Below are 16,134 nucleotides of genomic sequence, written 5' to 3' on the forward strand. Positions count from 1 at the left end.
GAAATGAATAGAACCTGCTCCTCGTGCCCCAAATACAGAAGGCACTGGGTATCTCGTGCCATTGGTTCTGCTTCAGAGATGGAAACAGAGGCTAAGGGAGGCTTGAGGGACCTGAGGACTGCCCAGCTCCTGAGGAGCAAAGTGGGGCTGATCTGTCACCAGCCAGGTTACAAGTCCCACTGGCTTCCCAGGGACTGTGGGGGTGGGGGAGGGTGGGAGTTGGGTGGAAGGCTGAGGTGACCAATGCACAGCCCCTGTTCCACCCACAAGAGCAGCAAGAGGAAAAGGTCAGGGCCCCCAGGGCCTGGTCAGGAGTCTGAGGCCCTGGGACAGCTCTGGCCAAGGCCCAGCGGACAGCCCTGAGCCATTCAGGGTGAGTGAGGGCTGGCTCAGTTGTATGACCTTGGTCCACAAAACCTCTCCAAGCTTCCATCTCCCGTCGACCAATCAGCAAAAGCCCACGGAGAAAAGTCGCAAGGTCCCTGCCTGTAGTGTGTCAGGGCTGGGGCAACGCCACCCACCCTTCCTCCCCACCGGGCTGGGCCCCTCCTCCTCCTGGCTTAGCGGACTTCACACAGAACAGGTGCTAGGACGCCTCCCGCCTCTCCTCTCACCTCCCTCCCCACTGCCAGTCCCTTATTGGACATCACACTTTGTTTTAAAGAAAAAATAATATTTATTTGCAATATAAACAAAGTCCCGTTGCTGGTTCGGGATATATATATATATATATGTATGTGTGTGTGTGTATATGTAGGGTCACAAATTTTCCTTCATAAGGTCATAAAGCAAAACTGGCCACCCTCTTCGCATACTCTCACGTACACAAATCTGATGCATCTTTCTGGGGTTTTCTTTTTAAAGGTAAAAAAGAGAAAGAACCATGTACAGCATGGAAGCTTTTTGTCAATTTCTCGACTGTGGCAAGATTTTAATCCGCTGCCTTAAAGAATCCCTGAAAACCGCCCCGTGAGGTAAGACGCAATGGGGCAGAGCTTCCTCGGCCTCACTCTCGGGCCAAGTGCTGGCTCACTCAGGGACCCCGGCCTGACCACTCACCTTTCCCCGGGCCCCTGTGCAGTCCTGACACCTGGTGGGACTGAGGCTGGAGAAGGAACGAAACTGGAGGATAACGGAATCCGTGGCTTTGTTCTGTGGATCCGGGGGGGAGGGGGTGGACAGAGCCCCACGCCCCTTTCTCTTGTCCATCCTTGCCCCTTCTGCCCCTGCCCTGGTATTTTCCTGGTGCGAGTTTCCTGGTAGTAGAAGGCATGGGCAAGAGGAGTGCAGGGCCAGCTTCCATGGGACACGGGGGCTCCGAGTGGCAGCTGGACCGAAGCATCAGCCAGGGTAAGGGACAGAAACTAGGAGGCAGGGCTGGGCCTCGGCCACCCAGGCTCCCCTGCACCCCCGCCCGCAGCCGGGCCTCCACTCAGTCACAAACAAACGGGGAGAGAGAGAGAAAGACAGAAGTAGTGGGTACATAAAGAAAGGGCCCTGGGCCCAGACCCTCCTACGGGCTGAGCCCAGAGGGCTAATGCTACTGCTTGGCGTCCCCCACAGCTCCGCCTCCAGTGGGCCCGCTGCAGGGCCTCCCATCTCCTGCCTCCGGGAGTCTGCCCAGTCTGCAGGGACCGCTGGAGGGCCCAAAATGCAAAGACCACCCGCAGCCCACCCTTTGTGACTTGCAGAGGTCGTCACGGGCAAGTGCAGTGCCACGGGGGCTGGGCCAAGAGATGTGGACACGACTTGGCGGGGGGGCGGGGGGGGGGTGGCGGTGTTGACGCCAAGAGAGCAGCAAGCCAACCCTTCGAGAAGGGCCTGCTGCTGCAGAAATGGGAGGCTTCACACATGTGCAAAACGCATTTGGTCAAGATCAACACGGGGTTTGTCTTTTCCATTAAAAACAAAAACAAAAACAAAAACAAAAAAAACCAGTAATTGCTTTTTGAAGTAGTAATAAAAACAAAACTGAGAACATGTCTCTCTCTCTCTCTCTCGCGCGCGCGCGCACAGGATCAAGGAAGGGATGAAATACTGGTTTATACAATCCACCGTTGCGTGTAGCCTGAAAATAACACTTTTCATTAAAAAAGAAAAATCAAGAAGAGCTTGAACACTTGCCGTGCTCCAGGGAGCTTGGATTACCTGCCAAAAGTAAAAAGTAAACTCAGGTCCGTGGATGGGTCTTTAAAAAACAGCCCAACTGGCTGGCCCATCTGCTGATGGAGTGTCCTGGGACAAGGATGAGGCCTCACTGGCCTCCTGAGGCCATCTGTCCCAGAGCTCAGGGCCTCTCCAGAAAGTCCTGTGGAGGGAGGCCTCGCTTTGTGGTCCGCCCGCCCCAAGGCGGTGAGGGAAGCTCGGCCACCTGCCCACCGGGGGCCTCCAGGCACTGGCCATGTCCGAGGCTGCCTAGCTTCTGGCTGGACGTAGCAGGAGTGGGCCACCCACCTGGCCCGAGGAGCTGTGGGGGGTGGGTTGGGGAGGGGCCGGCCCCCACCACCTGTGCCCCAGCCTCACGTGGACTCAAGGGTGTTGAGTGGGAACAGGTTGTGGTTGGTGGGCGTGGAGAAGTAGAGCTGCTCGCTGGGGGTGTGGTTGTCGCACGGGCTGCTCAGCCCCAGCGTCCGCTCGAAATCCAGCAGCTGCCCCATGAAGTTGAAGTTGGGCGAGATGTTGGACTTTTTCCTCTTGACGAAGTCGTAGGCGTCATTGAGTGACAGGTTCATCTTCTGCATCAGGTAAGCCACGGTAACCGTCACCGAGCGGCTGATCCCTGCCAGGCAGTGCACCAGGACACCACACTTCTTGGAGCGGGCCTCGTCTGCAACACACAGGCATGGGTCAGGAGGACACCTCTGCCAGGGAGCCGGAGGTGGGGGGCTGGGGCACAGAGGGCAGCAGGTTCACTGGCCGGTGCTGCCCAACACTTGAGGGACCTGGTGAAGGCCCACACGGGTGGGACAGCCACTTGGGGTGGAGGTCAAGAGCGTGGCTATGGAGAGGGCTCTGCCACCCGTCAGCTTCGAGTCACTGGACGTCCCTGTGCCTCAGTCTCCTCATCCATAAAATGGGCCCCCATGTTCCCAGTGCTCTTACAAGGACCTGAGCCAAGAGAGGGTTCTCCAAACCCTGGTGCTTGTGATGGCTACACAGTGCCCAGCCTGTGCTGAGGGTGTCACCTGTGTCCTTTCAGGCCATCTGCACCTGAGATGGTCAGCAAGTTCATTTTATAAATGAGGTTCACAGGCACAAAGAGAGTGATAGGCCAAAGGCCACAGACAGACTCCTCCTAACTCCTGGCACATACCACGGTCAGTCCTCGACTGGTGGCAGAGGCTAAGCTCACTCTTTTGGTGCGGCTCCCATGGGGATCCCCTGAGGGTCTCCTGGGAAACAGGCCTGAGGGGAGCCCTGGAGAGGGAATGGAGGGCCCCGGCCCAACACCCAGCTCTGCCCTGTCCCCTGCCCCTCAGCCTTACTCCTGAACAGCCAGGGTTGGGAGGAAGGCCACACCTGAGGTTTCGCCAGGGAGGCTCTCTTAGTTGAGCCCCCTCCCCCACCTCACTTACTAGACTTCCCCCAGAAGGCCCATGCACCAGCGACCTCTCCCACCACCACCAACCAGGTTCTGCCCACCCTCCCAGCTTCTCCCAGTGTCTCTCTCAGTCTCCTCAGCCTGACACACAGTAGGAGCTCAATAAACACTAGCTAAGCCACTGAACAACTCAGTCCCATAATCGCTCCTCCCCTAGGCTCTAGGGCCTCTATGCCACAACTGTGCCAAGGATGGAGGTTAACAAGAGGCAGCTCTCTGGGGCCGTCCAGGTCCCTAGCTCTCTGATTCTGAGCCCACTGGGAGCCAGGCATACAGCTGGCACTCAATCAGTGCACTCCCACAAGATGATGCACAGGTTCTCAGGCTGTTCCGCCTCTGATGCTCATTCCCTCTGGCCTGGCAGAGCTTCCCCTCCTCATCCCCATGAGGGCACCCAGGGCTAAGCATGCAGTAGGCACTTAATCCAGATCCAGGCACTGCCTGGGGGCAAGAGAAGCTGGGGAAGAGAGAGAAGCTGCAGCCTGGTGCAGAGTGGTGCGGTCTGACCTTGAGACTTGGGGCTAATGGGGCGGTGGAGATGAGCCCCCCAATGGTGACACACCAGGATATGGGGAATGCCTGGCCCCCAAACCCACTCCCGGGTGATCCAAAGTGAAACTGCTTCCACGAGCTTTATTTTTAGCCTTCTCAGGGTGTGGCTGAGCAGCGTGGGGCTTGAGGCTTGATCTAGTCCCAGCGAGTCCTGGGGGGTGCTCAGGCCTCTATTCCTTCACTTGTCCCCCTCCCCCACTCCTATACCCTGTTCTGTCTCCCTCCCCAGATGCAAAGGGACCTTTAAGAAGGATAAAGGCACCCATGAGCCAGGCTCTGTCCTGGGAGCCAGGGATCCCCCTTCTCTGCTCCCCTGTCTTGTTGGGGAGAAGGAGTGAACGCTCAGGCAGGACCCAGAGACCTCCTGGCCTTGTCCCTCCCTGGGCAGAGCTGGGAAGCTCCCAATAGCCATGGTCACAGCAGCCCCTCCCCCAGGCCTCAGCTTCCTTCCTTCCTCCCAGCCAGGCACCTAGTTTTGGTTCCCAGTAAGCGGATGAGGCGGGGAAGCCTCCCACTTCCTGTTATTAAAGCTAGCCCGGCCCAGCTGACACCAAAACGCCCTCCACTGGACACAGCGGCCAGCGGGAGAGGACTGCCCAGGCCACCTCCTCTCTGCCACTGGAGGCTGGGGAGAAACACGGGGTCATCAGGCTCCGAGAGCCAAGGGTTTACATTCATGCTGATCTGGTAGCCCTTCCCTGCACCCTGGGTAAGAGCTAGGGCCAGGAAGATGACCTGCTAACAGCTTCCAGCTGGCCGCAGAGGAAGCAGGATGGGGAGGTCGAAGATAAGGCAGCTCATGGAGCTTGAGTCAGCTGGGGCCATCGGGGGCTGATGGTTCTAAGCGCAACAGGGGGACATACTGCTCTGAGGGAGGCCTCCTATACTCCAAGCAAGCCCCACAGGCTGCCAGGAGCACCCAGGGCCCTACCAAGTCACTCTGGCTCGCCACATTCCAATAGCTGCCCATCTGGGGTCAGCCTTCGGCTCCAGCACCACCCTTTAGCCCCCTCAGGTACAAAATAAAGTCCAAAGAGGCACAGTGGCAGCCCCCTCCCGGAAAACACGTGTGCTGAGGCATGAGGACGAGCAGGCAAGACCTGTGGGAGGTCTGAAAGCTGTGATGCTTCAGCTAGCCAAGCCCAAAACAGCGGAGCCACAAAAACACAAGCTGGACAGCAGGGTCCGTGGGTGAGGCAATGGGGCAGGGCAGGGGGGGGTCCAGGACTCAGGGGACCACTTGGGTCCCAAGGGCCTCGGTGACTCACAGCAGGCATGGGTTCGGCCACGGGCACATGCCAGCACAAGCAGGGCACGCACAGGCTTCGACAGGCCCAGAGGTACCCAGCCAGGCGCCAGTGACACCCAAGTCCCATACACACCTCGACACAGCTGCCCACCCACCCCGCCCAGAGAGCAGCAGCACCTACCAATGAAGCTGATGGCCTCGGGGAAGAACTGGGAGAGGTTCTGGCTCCAGTGGTCCGAGATGGGGATCTGCTTGTAGGTGAACTCGCCACCATGCTCAAAGGCATTGGGCAGGTTAGGCGTGACATTGAGGATATACTTGATGCCGTACTTGCCAAGCACATCCAGGTTAGTGGAGTCCTTGGCGCAGCCGAGGTAGAGGTAGGGCAGGATCTGGACGGGGAAGGCTGGTTGGCTGGATGGCACAGGGCTGCCATCCGACTCCGTGGCACTGCTGGGCAGCTCTCGGTCGGACTCCCCGTCTGAGCAGTCAGAGCTGATCCGTAGGCCCCCCAGGCCCAGCACGGAGGTGGGTGGTGAGCCACTGGGTGAGGATGAGCTGTCCACGTTGGTCTCGCAGTGCTCTGAATACTCCGTCTGGAACTTGTTGAAACCACCTGTGGCCAGGGTAAGAGGGCCTGGGTGAGAGACTGCCCATGCCACCGGCCAATGTCTCCAGACCAGTGGGCTGCCCACATCAAGCACTTTAACACCGACAACAGCCAATGTGGGCCCTGCCAACTGGGTTACACGTGTACCTGCTCCTGTGTTCTCTACATCCAGCTTATGACCCCCGACAGAATGGGAAACTGAGGCCCCCCAGGAGGTGAAGTAACATGCCTGAATGCCATATCCTGACCCATTAGGCTTTAGGGCCCCAGCTCATTTCGCTTCCACAGCCCCCAGGCACACCTGGCACCCATGGGTGCTGAGTAACGGCTCAGTGGTAAAGGAAAGAAGACAACCCCGTCTCCGGCCAGCACCTGTGGGTGTGCAAACCCCTCTTACAGAGGGGACTGCAGGGGCCAGAGCTATGTCTAGGTCAGTGAGAGGCACAGAGGTCCTGGGCCTCCTGCCTGGGAGTCCGGTCCCTGCCCCCCACCCCAACCACAGTCAGGGAGGACAGTGTGAAAGTACTGGCTGGCCCTTCCCTCCCACAGTGGCAAGTTCATAAAAGGGGTCCCAATCCACCTTTCCCCCGCTTAGATCTCAAGGACCCTAGTTTTGGAAACACAGGGGGAGGGCTGCTGGGGCTTTACAGAGACAAGAAATGGGGAGCGTCTTGCAGCTAGGCATGGGCCCTGCGCCCGAGGGTGCCGCAGGCTTCCCCTCCCCTCCCTGCCTGCACGCCCGCTGCCAGCGAGAGGCCATTTTGGAATGTTAATTGGAAACACCGGCTGCAGCCACTCGCCCCCCAGCTGCCTCCCCCTTCCACAAGCTCAAGGGTAGTAGGCTGGGGACTTGGGGGTCCCAGACAGCCATGGCAGGGGACCCTGGTTACAGTTCTGCCCCAAGTGTTTCCAAGAGGCTGTGATCCCCAAGTAGTGAGCCCAAAGCCCAGATGCCCAGAGTTCCCCAACCCAAACGGTCCCTATACCTTAGGGGCGGGGATAATGCTGCCAAAGGTTCCTTTATCCTGACTCTGGTCTCCCAGGGACATGCATTCTAGACTGGAGCAGCAGGACCTGGTGTCCTGTCGCCTTTGGGGTCCCAGGAGGCGGCCCCTTCCTCCTCTGAGGGGCTCAGCAGGAGACTAGGCGCTGCCATGGCCCCAACAACAGGAGAGAAAAAAAAAAAAAAAAGGAAAGCCCAGGTTGGCAAAAGTTTCTTCAGCCCACTCGAATTGTGTCGAGGACGAGATGCAGAAGGGACCCTCGCGCCAGCCTAAACCCTCACCGCGGGGGCCGAGCTCCCGTTAGAGGCGGATGCGAGCCGGGGGCGACGTGGCGCCGGCCGGGCAGGCGGAGCGCACGGAGAGAAAGCAGCCTCCGGCGGGGGCGTCAGGGAGCCGCGGGAGAGCCCGAATCCCGGACGGGGGTCTCAGTGCTGCCCTCACCTTGGAGGTAGTAGGCCTGGCAGCCGTCGTCGCGCAGCTTTTGCAGGAGCAGGCCAAGCACCGAGGCGGGAGCGCCGGTCTCTGGCTGCCACTCGGCCGTGGCCTCGTCGTAGAGCAGCACGGTGGCCGCCTTGCAGCGCGTGGCGAAGCGCTCCTTGTCGGCGTGGTTGGGGATGATGGAGCGGATGGGGAGGTTGCCCTTGCGCAGACGGCGCAGCATGAGGCCCGGGATGGCCAGGTTGATGGCCGTCTCGATGTGCGACGACTCGAAGAGCTCGTGCGGCCGGCAGTCGAGCAGCAGCAGGGACGCGCCGCCGCGCGCCTCCAGCTCCTCCTGCAGCCACTCGGCGCTCTTGCACGGCATGGCCCCCGCACCCGTCGCCGCTCCCGCGCCGGTGCTAGCGCCGGACCCTGACACCGCACCGGGCTCCGACCCCGCACCGGTGTCCCCAGCAGCCGACGCCCCCGAGGCCGACATGTGCGCCCGCGCTGGGGGGCCGCGGAGCTGGTTTTTCATGGGGAGCGCGGGCGGCCCGGGGCAGGGGCCGGGCAGCCCTGCCCTGGGACGGCGCCCCGGCCGCGCGGGCCCCAGCCGCGTCTCCGGGCGCCCGCCTCCCGCCGAGCTGCGCGCCCGCCGCCCCGGCCTCCCGGCCTCCCGGCCTCCGTCCCGCCCGGCCCTCCGCGCGCGCCGCGGCCTGACAGCCCCAATTAAACGGCGGCTCCGGCGGCCGCGCGCCGAGGCGTCCTCGGGGGGGGGGGGGGGCGGGGCCGCGGGGCCGGCGCCCGGGCTTAAAGGCGCCGCGCCTCCGCCGCCCCTCCCCACGGAGTAGGCGAACGCGCTCGTGGCCCCGTGCACCCTGAGACCTGCGCCCGCCCGGGCCCTCGGCCCACCTCAACCCCGACCTGGCTAAGACCAGCCGGGAGTGTCGGGCCAAGACCCTTCCTCTATGCCCGCGCTCGCAGCGCTTCCGAGTCCTACCGTGAAGGGCTGCCCTAGGAACGTCCTGCGCCTCGCATCCCCTCCCGACTTTTCCCTGAAGCAGAGCCTCCCCAGGGATAGGGCGGTGGGTGGGGGCGGTCACGCTGAGGCAACATCCCCCTCCTCCTGTCTGTCAACCCCACTCATTCATTTTCTCAGCGAGTTCATTCAACAAATGGAAACTGAACGCCTACTACGTGCCAGGCACTGTGCTTAGGATAAGGTCACCGTTTCAGGCGACCGACTGGTCCCTAGGGTGGCCACAGGCTCCGAGACCTGAAAGGGGATCCCACCCCAGCAGGCCTGATGGGTAATCAGCGAACAGGGGACTAGAGGACTAGGAGGACCCAGGGCCGCCCCACACTCCGCAGGCAGGAGCGGAAAAATCCTGGAAAGGGCCAGCCCCAAGAAGACAGAGCTAGCCCTTTAAGAAAGCTTTACAAGCTGCGAGGTGACAGGCGCCGAGTGAAGCGCCACGTGACTTTCTCTCCGAGGGGCGGGTGGGCGGGGAGCTCTCCTTTATCAACCTCTCTCCTCGCCAACCTCCTTCCCAGTGCGCCAACCAACTTTCGCGGTAGGCGGGAGCGCGTCGCGCAGATGGCCAATCGTGACTGAAGGAGACGGTTGGGAGGGAGGGCGCCGTTCCACCCGGCGCAGGGAAGTGGGCGGGGTCTCCGCGAGCGCGGTGTGTTGGCTCGCTCGCAGGCGGGCGGGGCGGAGGAGGTGAATGGAGCCGCAGGTAGCGCAGGAACAAAGCGGCTTGACTCCAGCGGCGCGCGTGCGCACGGACTACCGCGCTTTCCCTACAGAGCCAGTGTCGTCTGCCCAGGAAGGGAGCTAAGGGCCGGGCCTGCGGTCCGCCCGGTCCGTTCCCAGCGGGCGGAGTGCCTCCACTTCCTCGGGGTTCCCATCTCCCACTCTGCCCTAGGCTGGTTAGCACACAGCCACCTTGCCTGGACAGAGCCCAGCAGGCCCGTCACAGATCTATCCAGCGATGAGGGCACTTCTCTGAGGTCAGACCCTCAACTGGCAGTCCACGTGCTGGTTGTCAGGGACGGCGGCAGCACTGGAAAAGGAAGCCTAAGCAGACCCACACTGGAGGGGACCTGCTGGCTGATGAATCATTCCTCAGTGGGCTTGTTGAGGGCTGGCTGGAGCTTTGGGGACAGCAGGGCCTGGTGAATTGGTTACTGCTCTCACTAGTGGGAAATGGGGCCTCCGCTGTGTCCCCACAGTCCCTATCTCCCTGGACAGAGGAGGGAGGCCGTGCCACCCCCCCTCCCCATTAGCTCGTGATGGCTCCCTTGTCTCCCCTTCAGGACTCCTCCAGGGGAACCGTACAGGCTGGAGGAGAGACCTGTGAGGATGTGAGGAAATGGAGAAACTCCCCGGGAGGTGGGTGCATCCTCCAGCAGGAGGAAGAGGCAGGGTTCAGATGCATCCAGAAGGAGGGAGGCACCTGAGGAGAAGGTGACAGTGAAGCAAAGGAGTGAAGAGAACTAGCCTGGCTGTAGGAGCTGCCTGTGGGGCCCTGGACCGCCATCTCTCAGCTTGGAGGCATAGCCCAAAGCCTTGGTTCTTGGGTGGAAGCCCTGCCTCCAATCTTGAACAGCTAGACACAAGGCATAAAATGGATCATATCCGGGATGCCCTGGGTGCATATGCATGAGTGTGCACGTGCATGCAAGGGGGGGACACAGAACTCTCTGACTTACAGAGCACAGCAGGAACTCGCCCGTGGTCAGACAGCAGGAGGCCAGGACCACCTCTGCCCAGGACCTTGCCCTACAACTGTGAGTCTCCCTCCAGAATGCTGCGAGACATACCTGGAAGAGGGAGCCCTGTGCCCTGAGCAAGGTCTTGGGATCAAAGACATTTTTCCTCTTCAGGAATGTGGCCTTTCCTGCCCTTCAGGGTTCAGGCCCTCCCCCATCTGCAGCCCCCAGGAGAGGTGCCCCACCTCCCCCTCACCCCCTCACCAGGGTTTCCCTGAGGGGCAGGGTGGGGACCCCCAGAATAGGTCCGGGTCCCTGGGGGTAAGCTGGAGGTGGAGTATGGGTGGGCTGTCTCAGGGCTGTCCCTTTCTCCCACACACCTTCAGGCCTTTGTACACCCTACCCCCATGGCCTGGACATTTTTTGGCTTCACCCTTTGCCAGCCTTCTAGAAGATCACAGTTCGGTGTCACCCTCAGGGAGCCCTTCTCTGCTAGAATTAGCCCCCTGCTCCATGCCCCTGGGACCCTTGCCCCCAATTTTGCACTGGAATTATCACTGTTGTTGTCCAGCAACCCCACCAGACTTTCTCCCTTTGGATACCCAGTGGCATGTCTACCTCCCCAAGTCTCACCCCTTTTCCCCCAGGTGCTAGGCCTGAACCCATGAGGCGTGTGTGGAGCTACCTTCCCTATCTGCTCATATCCAGCCCCAGAACCAAGCAGTGAAGGGGACTTCCAGCACGACAAGGCTTGGCTATGATAGTGGGATGTTTGATGTGAACTAAGCCAGATGTGAGCTGGTGTGCAGCCTCCCTGCCGTCCACCCCTCCCCCATCCACGTGGCTTGGTGACCCAGGAACTATGTCGCCAAGAATAATTTAAGCATTGGGGCGCCTGGGTGGCTCTGTCAGTTTAGCTTCTGCCTTGGGCTCAGGTCAGATCCCAGGGCTCTGCTCAGTGGGGAGCCTGCTCCTCCCTTTCCCTCTGCCCCTCCCCTCTGCTCATGGGCGCACAGTCTCTCTCTCTCTTGCTCTCTCTCTCAAATAAAATCTTTAAAAAAATAAGAATAGTTTAAGCATCTTGGAAGCAGACTTTCCTTTTCCTACCAGTGTCCATGGATTTCTTAGAAATGGGCAAACATGTTTTGAACAGCACATGCCAGAGGGAGAGGAGGGGAGGAGAGTCTGTTCCTCCTATCCTTAGGAAACTAACACAAATTTCAGGTGAGCTCCTGCTGCTTGCAGGAGGGCAGTTTGCAACGGTGATTGATTTCACACCCCGCCATGAGAGCTGAGCAGGGGCTGGGGAGAGTTCCGGCAACTCCAGCCCATCTGTGTCTGAGACCCAGACTGGGGGTCACTATGCTTGTCCCAGAACCATGGGACAGCTTCTTCCCCATCCCCCAGTGAGGTGCCTGCCTGGGTTGCCGTGGGAACAGGTAATGTCTAAACCAGGCCAGAAGTGAACCGTGAAAGGCCTGGCAACTCTCCTGCCCTGGGCAGAGCTCTGGCTGTGCATGCCTGAGCTTGTACATGCACATGCACTCAGGTAAAGACACACACAATACAGTCCCAAACACACATAGACCTACCCTGTATCCACATATGCTCACAGGCAGAAATATGGGTGTGTGCAGAAATACACAACACACATGTGCGCACACACTCTCCATTAGCTACATACACATACACAGACCCTGTAATGTCTGGACATTTGCCATTCTTGTTGGAGGAGTACCCACAGACCAGTCACAGAGGGCTTGTTACAGGCTATTGGCTATTGCTTGGATCTCTGTGGTGACAGGTTCTAAACGGAACCAAATTCTGCCCCTCCCTTCCTTCCAGGAGGGAGCCACCAGACCCTGGGTGATAGCAGTGTGGCCCGGAGAAGCTATTGCCTGGAACAGCTCTCAGGTTGGGGAGCCACATGCCTATTCATCTTCCCTTCTACCCTGCCCAGGTGTGAGGCAGAGGGATAGGAGGAATAGGGCCCTGGGGAGCAGGTGGGAAAGGGTCAAACTCAAGAGAAGCAGAGACCAAGAGCTGGCAGGATGGAACTCTCCAAAGCTCCCTGGAGGAGATAAAGGGGAAGAAGTGAGGAGAGCCAGGCCACTGTGGAGCCTCCCCACTGTTCCAGCTTACACGTTTCCTGCCCTAGGCCAGGGCGTATGCAGGGAAGGGGATTGGGACCTCAAAGGGGAACTAGACCAGCATAATCGCTCTCTCTCCCAGCTTCCCACAACGGCAGAGCAGGCCCTTAGCTAACCTCCCCATGTGTGTCCCCCACTGGGGCCAGCCTGAGGAGCCAGACTAGAGGACAAACCTATACTACTATGCCTTGCTTTGTCCCTGGCAGACATTACTAGTCAATCACAGCACTCCTGATTGCTGAACCACCCTCTGGCCTCAAAACCGTCCTAAGCAGGCATGACCAGCTGATTGATTGTGGTAGACAAGGGAGATAAAACCTATTTGCTAAAGCCTCAATTCATAGCCAGGCCAGCCATGGCCTCTCTGTCCCCAGCCCTGGCTCATGTCACCCTGGCCCCTTCCTGCCCCCTAGTCTGTGCCCAGACATGGCACCCCTGCTTCCACACACTTCCTCGTTCTGTGACCCCTGCCTTCTGAAATCATCTGCAGCTTCTGAGGGGTGTTGACCCCAGGAAGTCTTCCCTGCCTGACCTCAGCAGAGTGTGCTCCTTCTCTGATCCTCCTGGGTGTTGTTCCTGTTTTCTACCCTCTCCCCACTTAAGGGCAGTTGAGCCTGGAGGGATCTGGGAGGGAGCCGATCCAGCCAGGGAGCATCTGTGTGACTTCACCTGTGTGAGCCCCTGTTGTCACTGGAGTTCCCGAGGTCCTGGCTTCTCACCCAGAGTCCGGCCCCTCCCCCCCCCCCCCCCCCCCCCCCCCCCCCCCCGCCAGGCCTTCCTCCTGGCCCGGCCCTCTGTCCTCCAAGCTCTCCTCAGCACGAGGGTCCTGGTAAGGGAGATGGGGGCCTCCTGGGATGCTCTCTGCTCAGGACGGATTAGAGACTGATTTCAAGCAGGCCCAGTTTCTGTCCCAACGCAAAGGTCACACCCTGTGCTGCCCTCCTCCTACGTCCTACAGCGTTTTTCACATCCTCAGCCCTGCGATCCTTGGCGATTCCCCAGCGAGACCAGAGCAGGCCTTGTCTGTTCTGCAGGTGGGGAAGCTGAGGCCCAGGAAGGGAAATGTCTTGCCCAAGGGCCTGGCTCCAGGCCCAGCCAGTTACTCAGCCATTGGGCCTGAGGTGAGTCATGGTGGCCCAGGTGATGGGAAGGAAACACATAAACACAGGCAAGTGGGAAGGGCCGTCTTGGAGGCGGGGTGAGTACCTGCCTCGGGCTCCAGCTACAATCTCCCACACGCAGACCCCTGTGGGCTTAGTGGGCAGGTGCACACCTGACTGTCTCAAATCACGTTCCCTTTTGGCTCCTCGTCCAGCCTTTAATCAGCCCTGGAAAGGCTGTCAACGCATTTGACGGATGGGGACACTGAGGCCCGCGGTTACCAGTCAAGCTGTGGCAGGGGCTGGGCCCCAGACTAAGAACCCAGAGCTCCTTTCCCCTGGGAGAGGTTCCCAGCTGGCTCTTATTGCGACTCCCGGCCCCTCCCACAGGAGGGGACCCAAGCACAGTCCACAGGGACTGCTTACTCTTTGACTCCTTGCTCTTTCCCATTTCTGGAAGGTGGGGGCAGGGGACAGACTGGAGGTATGTGAACCTATTCACCCCATAACAAGAGGGGCCTATCTATACCTTGCACATAGCACCTGTGCTATCAAACGCTCTTCCCATGTCCCAGGCACACCTGGCCGATCCATCCCATAAGCCGGTTTCCGAATCCACCTTCACTGACCGTTACAGCGTAGTTCCGGCCCTCCTCCCTCTCCCTGGCCCACCCTGCCAGCCTCGTTCCCAGCCCTTGTTCCGTTCCCCTAGGTGCAACCAGAGGCATCTTTTGAGAATGTGGAATCAGACTTGGCCTTCTCCCGCTCTGGAGCTTCCCATCGTCCTGACAGAGTCCCAGCTTCTCTCCGTGGCCAGTGTGGCCCTTAATGAAGCGGCTCAGCCCCTCTCCCCACTGCCCTGCCTCTCCTCAAGGGCCAAGATTGTCTGACTCTCTTTCCCTCACTCTCCCAGCCCAGCCCTGCCTCCTTTGTTGTCCTCCTGCATCGTCTCTAGGGCCTTTGCACTCACTGGTCCTTCTGTTGGAAACTTCTCCTAGTTCTTGCCTTTAAATTAAATACCTTCTTACCCATTTGTCTTCCAGAGCTGGAGTGGGCATCTAGGAAGTGGCTGAACCAGCATTAGAACCCTGGCCTCCTTCTAGACTTTGTGTTGTCAGCCACCAGCCGTGATTTCAAATGCCTTTGGCTCTCCCCTGCACACTGGGTGATTCTGGAAGCCTCCCACCTCCATTTCCCACTTGGGCCTCTCAGCCTGTCCTGCATGACCTGCTGGAGTCACTCAGTGAGATTACCTGGAGCCCGAAGAGGCTCCTTGCTGTCGAGGGATGGATTCCTGCTCTCAGTGTGCCTAGCAGCACCTGGTCCCCAACCTCCAGTGGCAGGCCTCAGTTTCCCTGTTTTGGAGAGGGCTCCCCTTCCCTGCCATCCAGGTGTGGCTCACCCTTTCTCCAAAGGTCGAGCCAAAATGCCCACCTCTTGGTGGACTCAGAGGGCCCTGGGTCCCCAGCCTGCGTTCCAATCCTACATATACCACTACCCACCAGTTGGAGGAGGGGCTGGCCTGGGGGTTAGACTCAGCTGGGAGCCCCACCCACTGACAGTGAGGTCATCCCTAGAGGGCCAACAGCAGCTCAGCTGCCTCAGGAAACCAGGCAGGCCAGGCCAGCTTTCCTGGGTGTTCAGAAGAAACAGCAGAGGGGTAAAGAGCCCAAGTGAGCTCAGGACCACCCAGTCCCTGCCCCAAAGCCACATATGAAGGCCAGAGCCCTTTCCTTCCCGAAGTCTGTACTCTGAGTTGATTCCCCCTCCCTCTTGTGAAACTTGGAATTTGGGGGTACCCAGGCCACCCAGGTCCTGAGGGATGCAAGCCTAGGCTTAGGGGGAGTAGGAGTCCTAAGCCACCTGCCCATCTGCTGCCCTGGCCACCATGTTGCCCTTGGCCTCCTGCTCCAGGCTTCTGATCCTTCTGAGGCCACCTCTGTCCCGAAGGGCCTGGAACTCTGCGCCTGGAGCAGGGGTGGAGGCAGGAGGGTGTCTTCGACAGGCACTGCTGGCCAGAGCAAAGGCCATAAGTAGTGATGGAGTCAGGAGCGGCTGCCTGACTCCCGTTCTGTCCTGTCCGAGTCTGGGTCCCGTTCTGTCTTGGCTGAACCAGCCTCTGGTTTCCCCGTCGGGAGAACCAGCATGGGCAGGGTCCTGACGGTAAAGGCGTTCCAAGCTTTGAGGCTGAGAGGGTGGAGGAGGCTGGGAATTCCCAGGGTATCTGGCGGGGCGGAAGTGCCAGGGGCCTGGGCTGGGTCTGCTGCGGGTGGGCCAAGGGGTGGAGACTGTTCGGTCTCTCTGTAGCCGCCAGGCCTAATTGCCTCATTAGTATCTGCCTGCCGCCTGGGCCTGTCTGCTTCCCTCCCCACTGGCCCACACAGCCCTGTTTTTCAGGAATCCATCCTACGAGGCCTTGGTGATGGTGACCACATGATCATGATGAGGCTGGGGGAAATGGCCTGGGACCCAGCTGTCCTGGGCCAGGCGCGAGGTTGCGGGGTTGAGGCCTCAGCACCCGGTGCCATCCCGCATGGGCTCAGCCGTCTGGCTGCCTGGGCTGGACAGCACCAGGGGCAGCACCAGGAAAGGGTCTAGAAGACTCCCCTCCCCGGCCTGGCCCTTATGCCGCCCTATTCCCGCCACCGAGGCACGTGCCCTGGAACTTGGCAGAATCCATCCCCACAAAGGTTAAGATCTCCTGCGGGAGAGGAATCTAATGGACTCTGACTC

General features: G+C 59.9%; 1 protein-coding gene and 1 long non-coding RNA gene across 2 annotated transcripts; one reads left to right on the forward strand and one right to left on the reverse strand.

Moving 5' to 3' along the window:
• Nucleotides 1–675: 675 nt before the first annotated feature.
• DUSP7 (dual specificity phosphatase 7) lies at nt 676–8,036 on the reverse strand. Its single transcript, XM_059389862.1, has 3 exons — nt 7,458–8,036; nt 5,584–6,018; nt 676–2,827 (listed from the first exon to the last, which is right to left on the reverse strand). The coding sequence occupies exons 1-3, from the start codon at nt 7,972–7,974 to the stop codon at nt 2,520–2,522; spliced, it is 1,260 nt and encodes a 419-aa protein (XP_059245845.1). The 5' UTR covers nt 7,975–8,036; the 3' UTR covers nt 676–2,519.
• A 1,088-nt stretch (nt 8,037–9,124) lies between these two features.
• On the forward strand, nt 9,125–11,160 carry LOC132009805 (uncharacterized). The gene is made up of 4 exons (XR_009402062.1): nt 9,125–9,449; nt 9,756–9,831; nt 10,154–10,229; nt 10,799–11,160. It is a non-coding gene; the product is annotated as an uncharacterized LOC132009805 (long non-coding RNA).
• Nucleotides 11,161–16,134: the final 4,974 nt, after the last annotated feature.

Source organism: Mustela nigripes, chromosome 2 (assembly GCF_022355385.1).
Source record: "Mustela nigripes isolate SB6536 chromosome 2, MUSNIG.SB6536, whole genome shotgun sequence".
In the NCBI taxonomy this organism is placed as follows: Eukaryota; Metazoa; Chordata; class Mammalia; order Carnivora; family Mustelidae; genus Mustela; species Mustela nigripes.

What these genes read in the sequence shown, in the direction of transcription:
- DUSP7 (XM_059389862.1), bottom strand. Translation starts at nt 7,974, where the DNA reads ATGAAAAACCAGCTCCGCGGCCCCCCAGCGCGGGCGCACATGTCGGCC. An exon ending in CCAGGCCTACTACCTCCAAG is followed by an intron (nt 6,019 to 7,457) that starts GTGAGGGCAGCA and finishes CCCTGGCCACAG; the next exon opens with GTGGTTTCAACAAGTTCCAG. An exon ending in CGAGGCCATCAGCTTCATTG is followed by an intron (nt 2,828 to 5,583) that starts GTAGGTGCTGCT and finishes TGTGTGTTGCAG; the next exon opens with ACGAGGCCCGCTCCAAGAAG.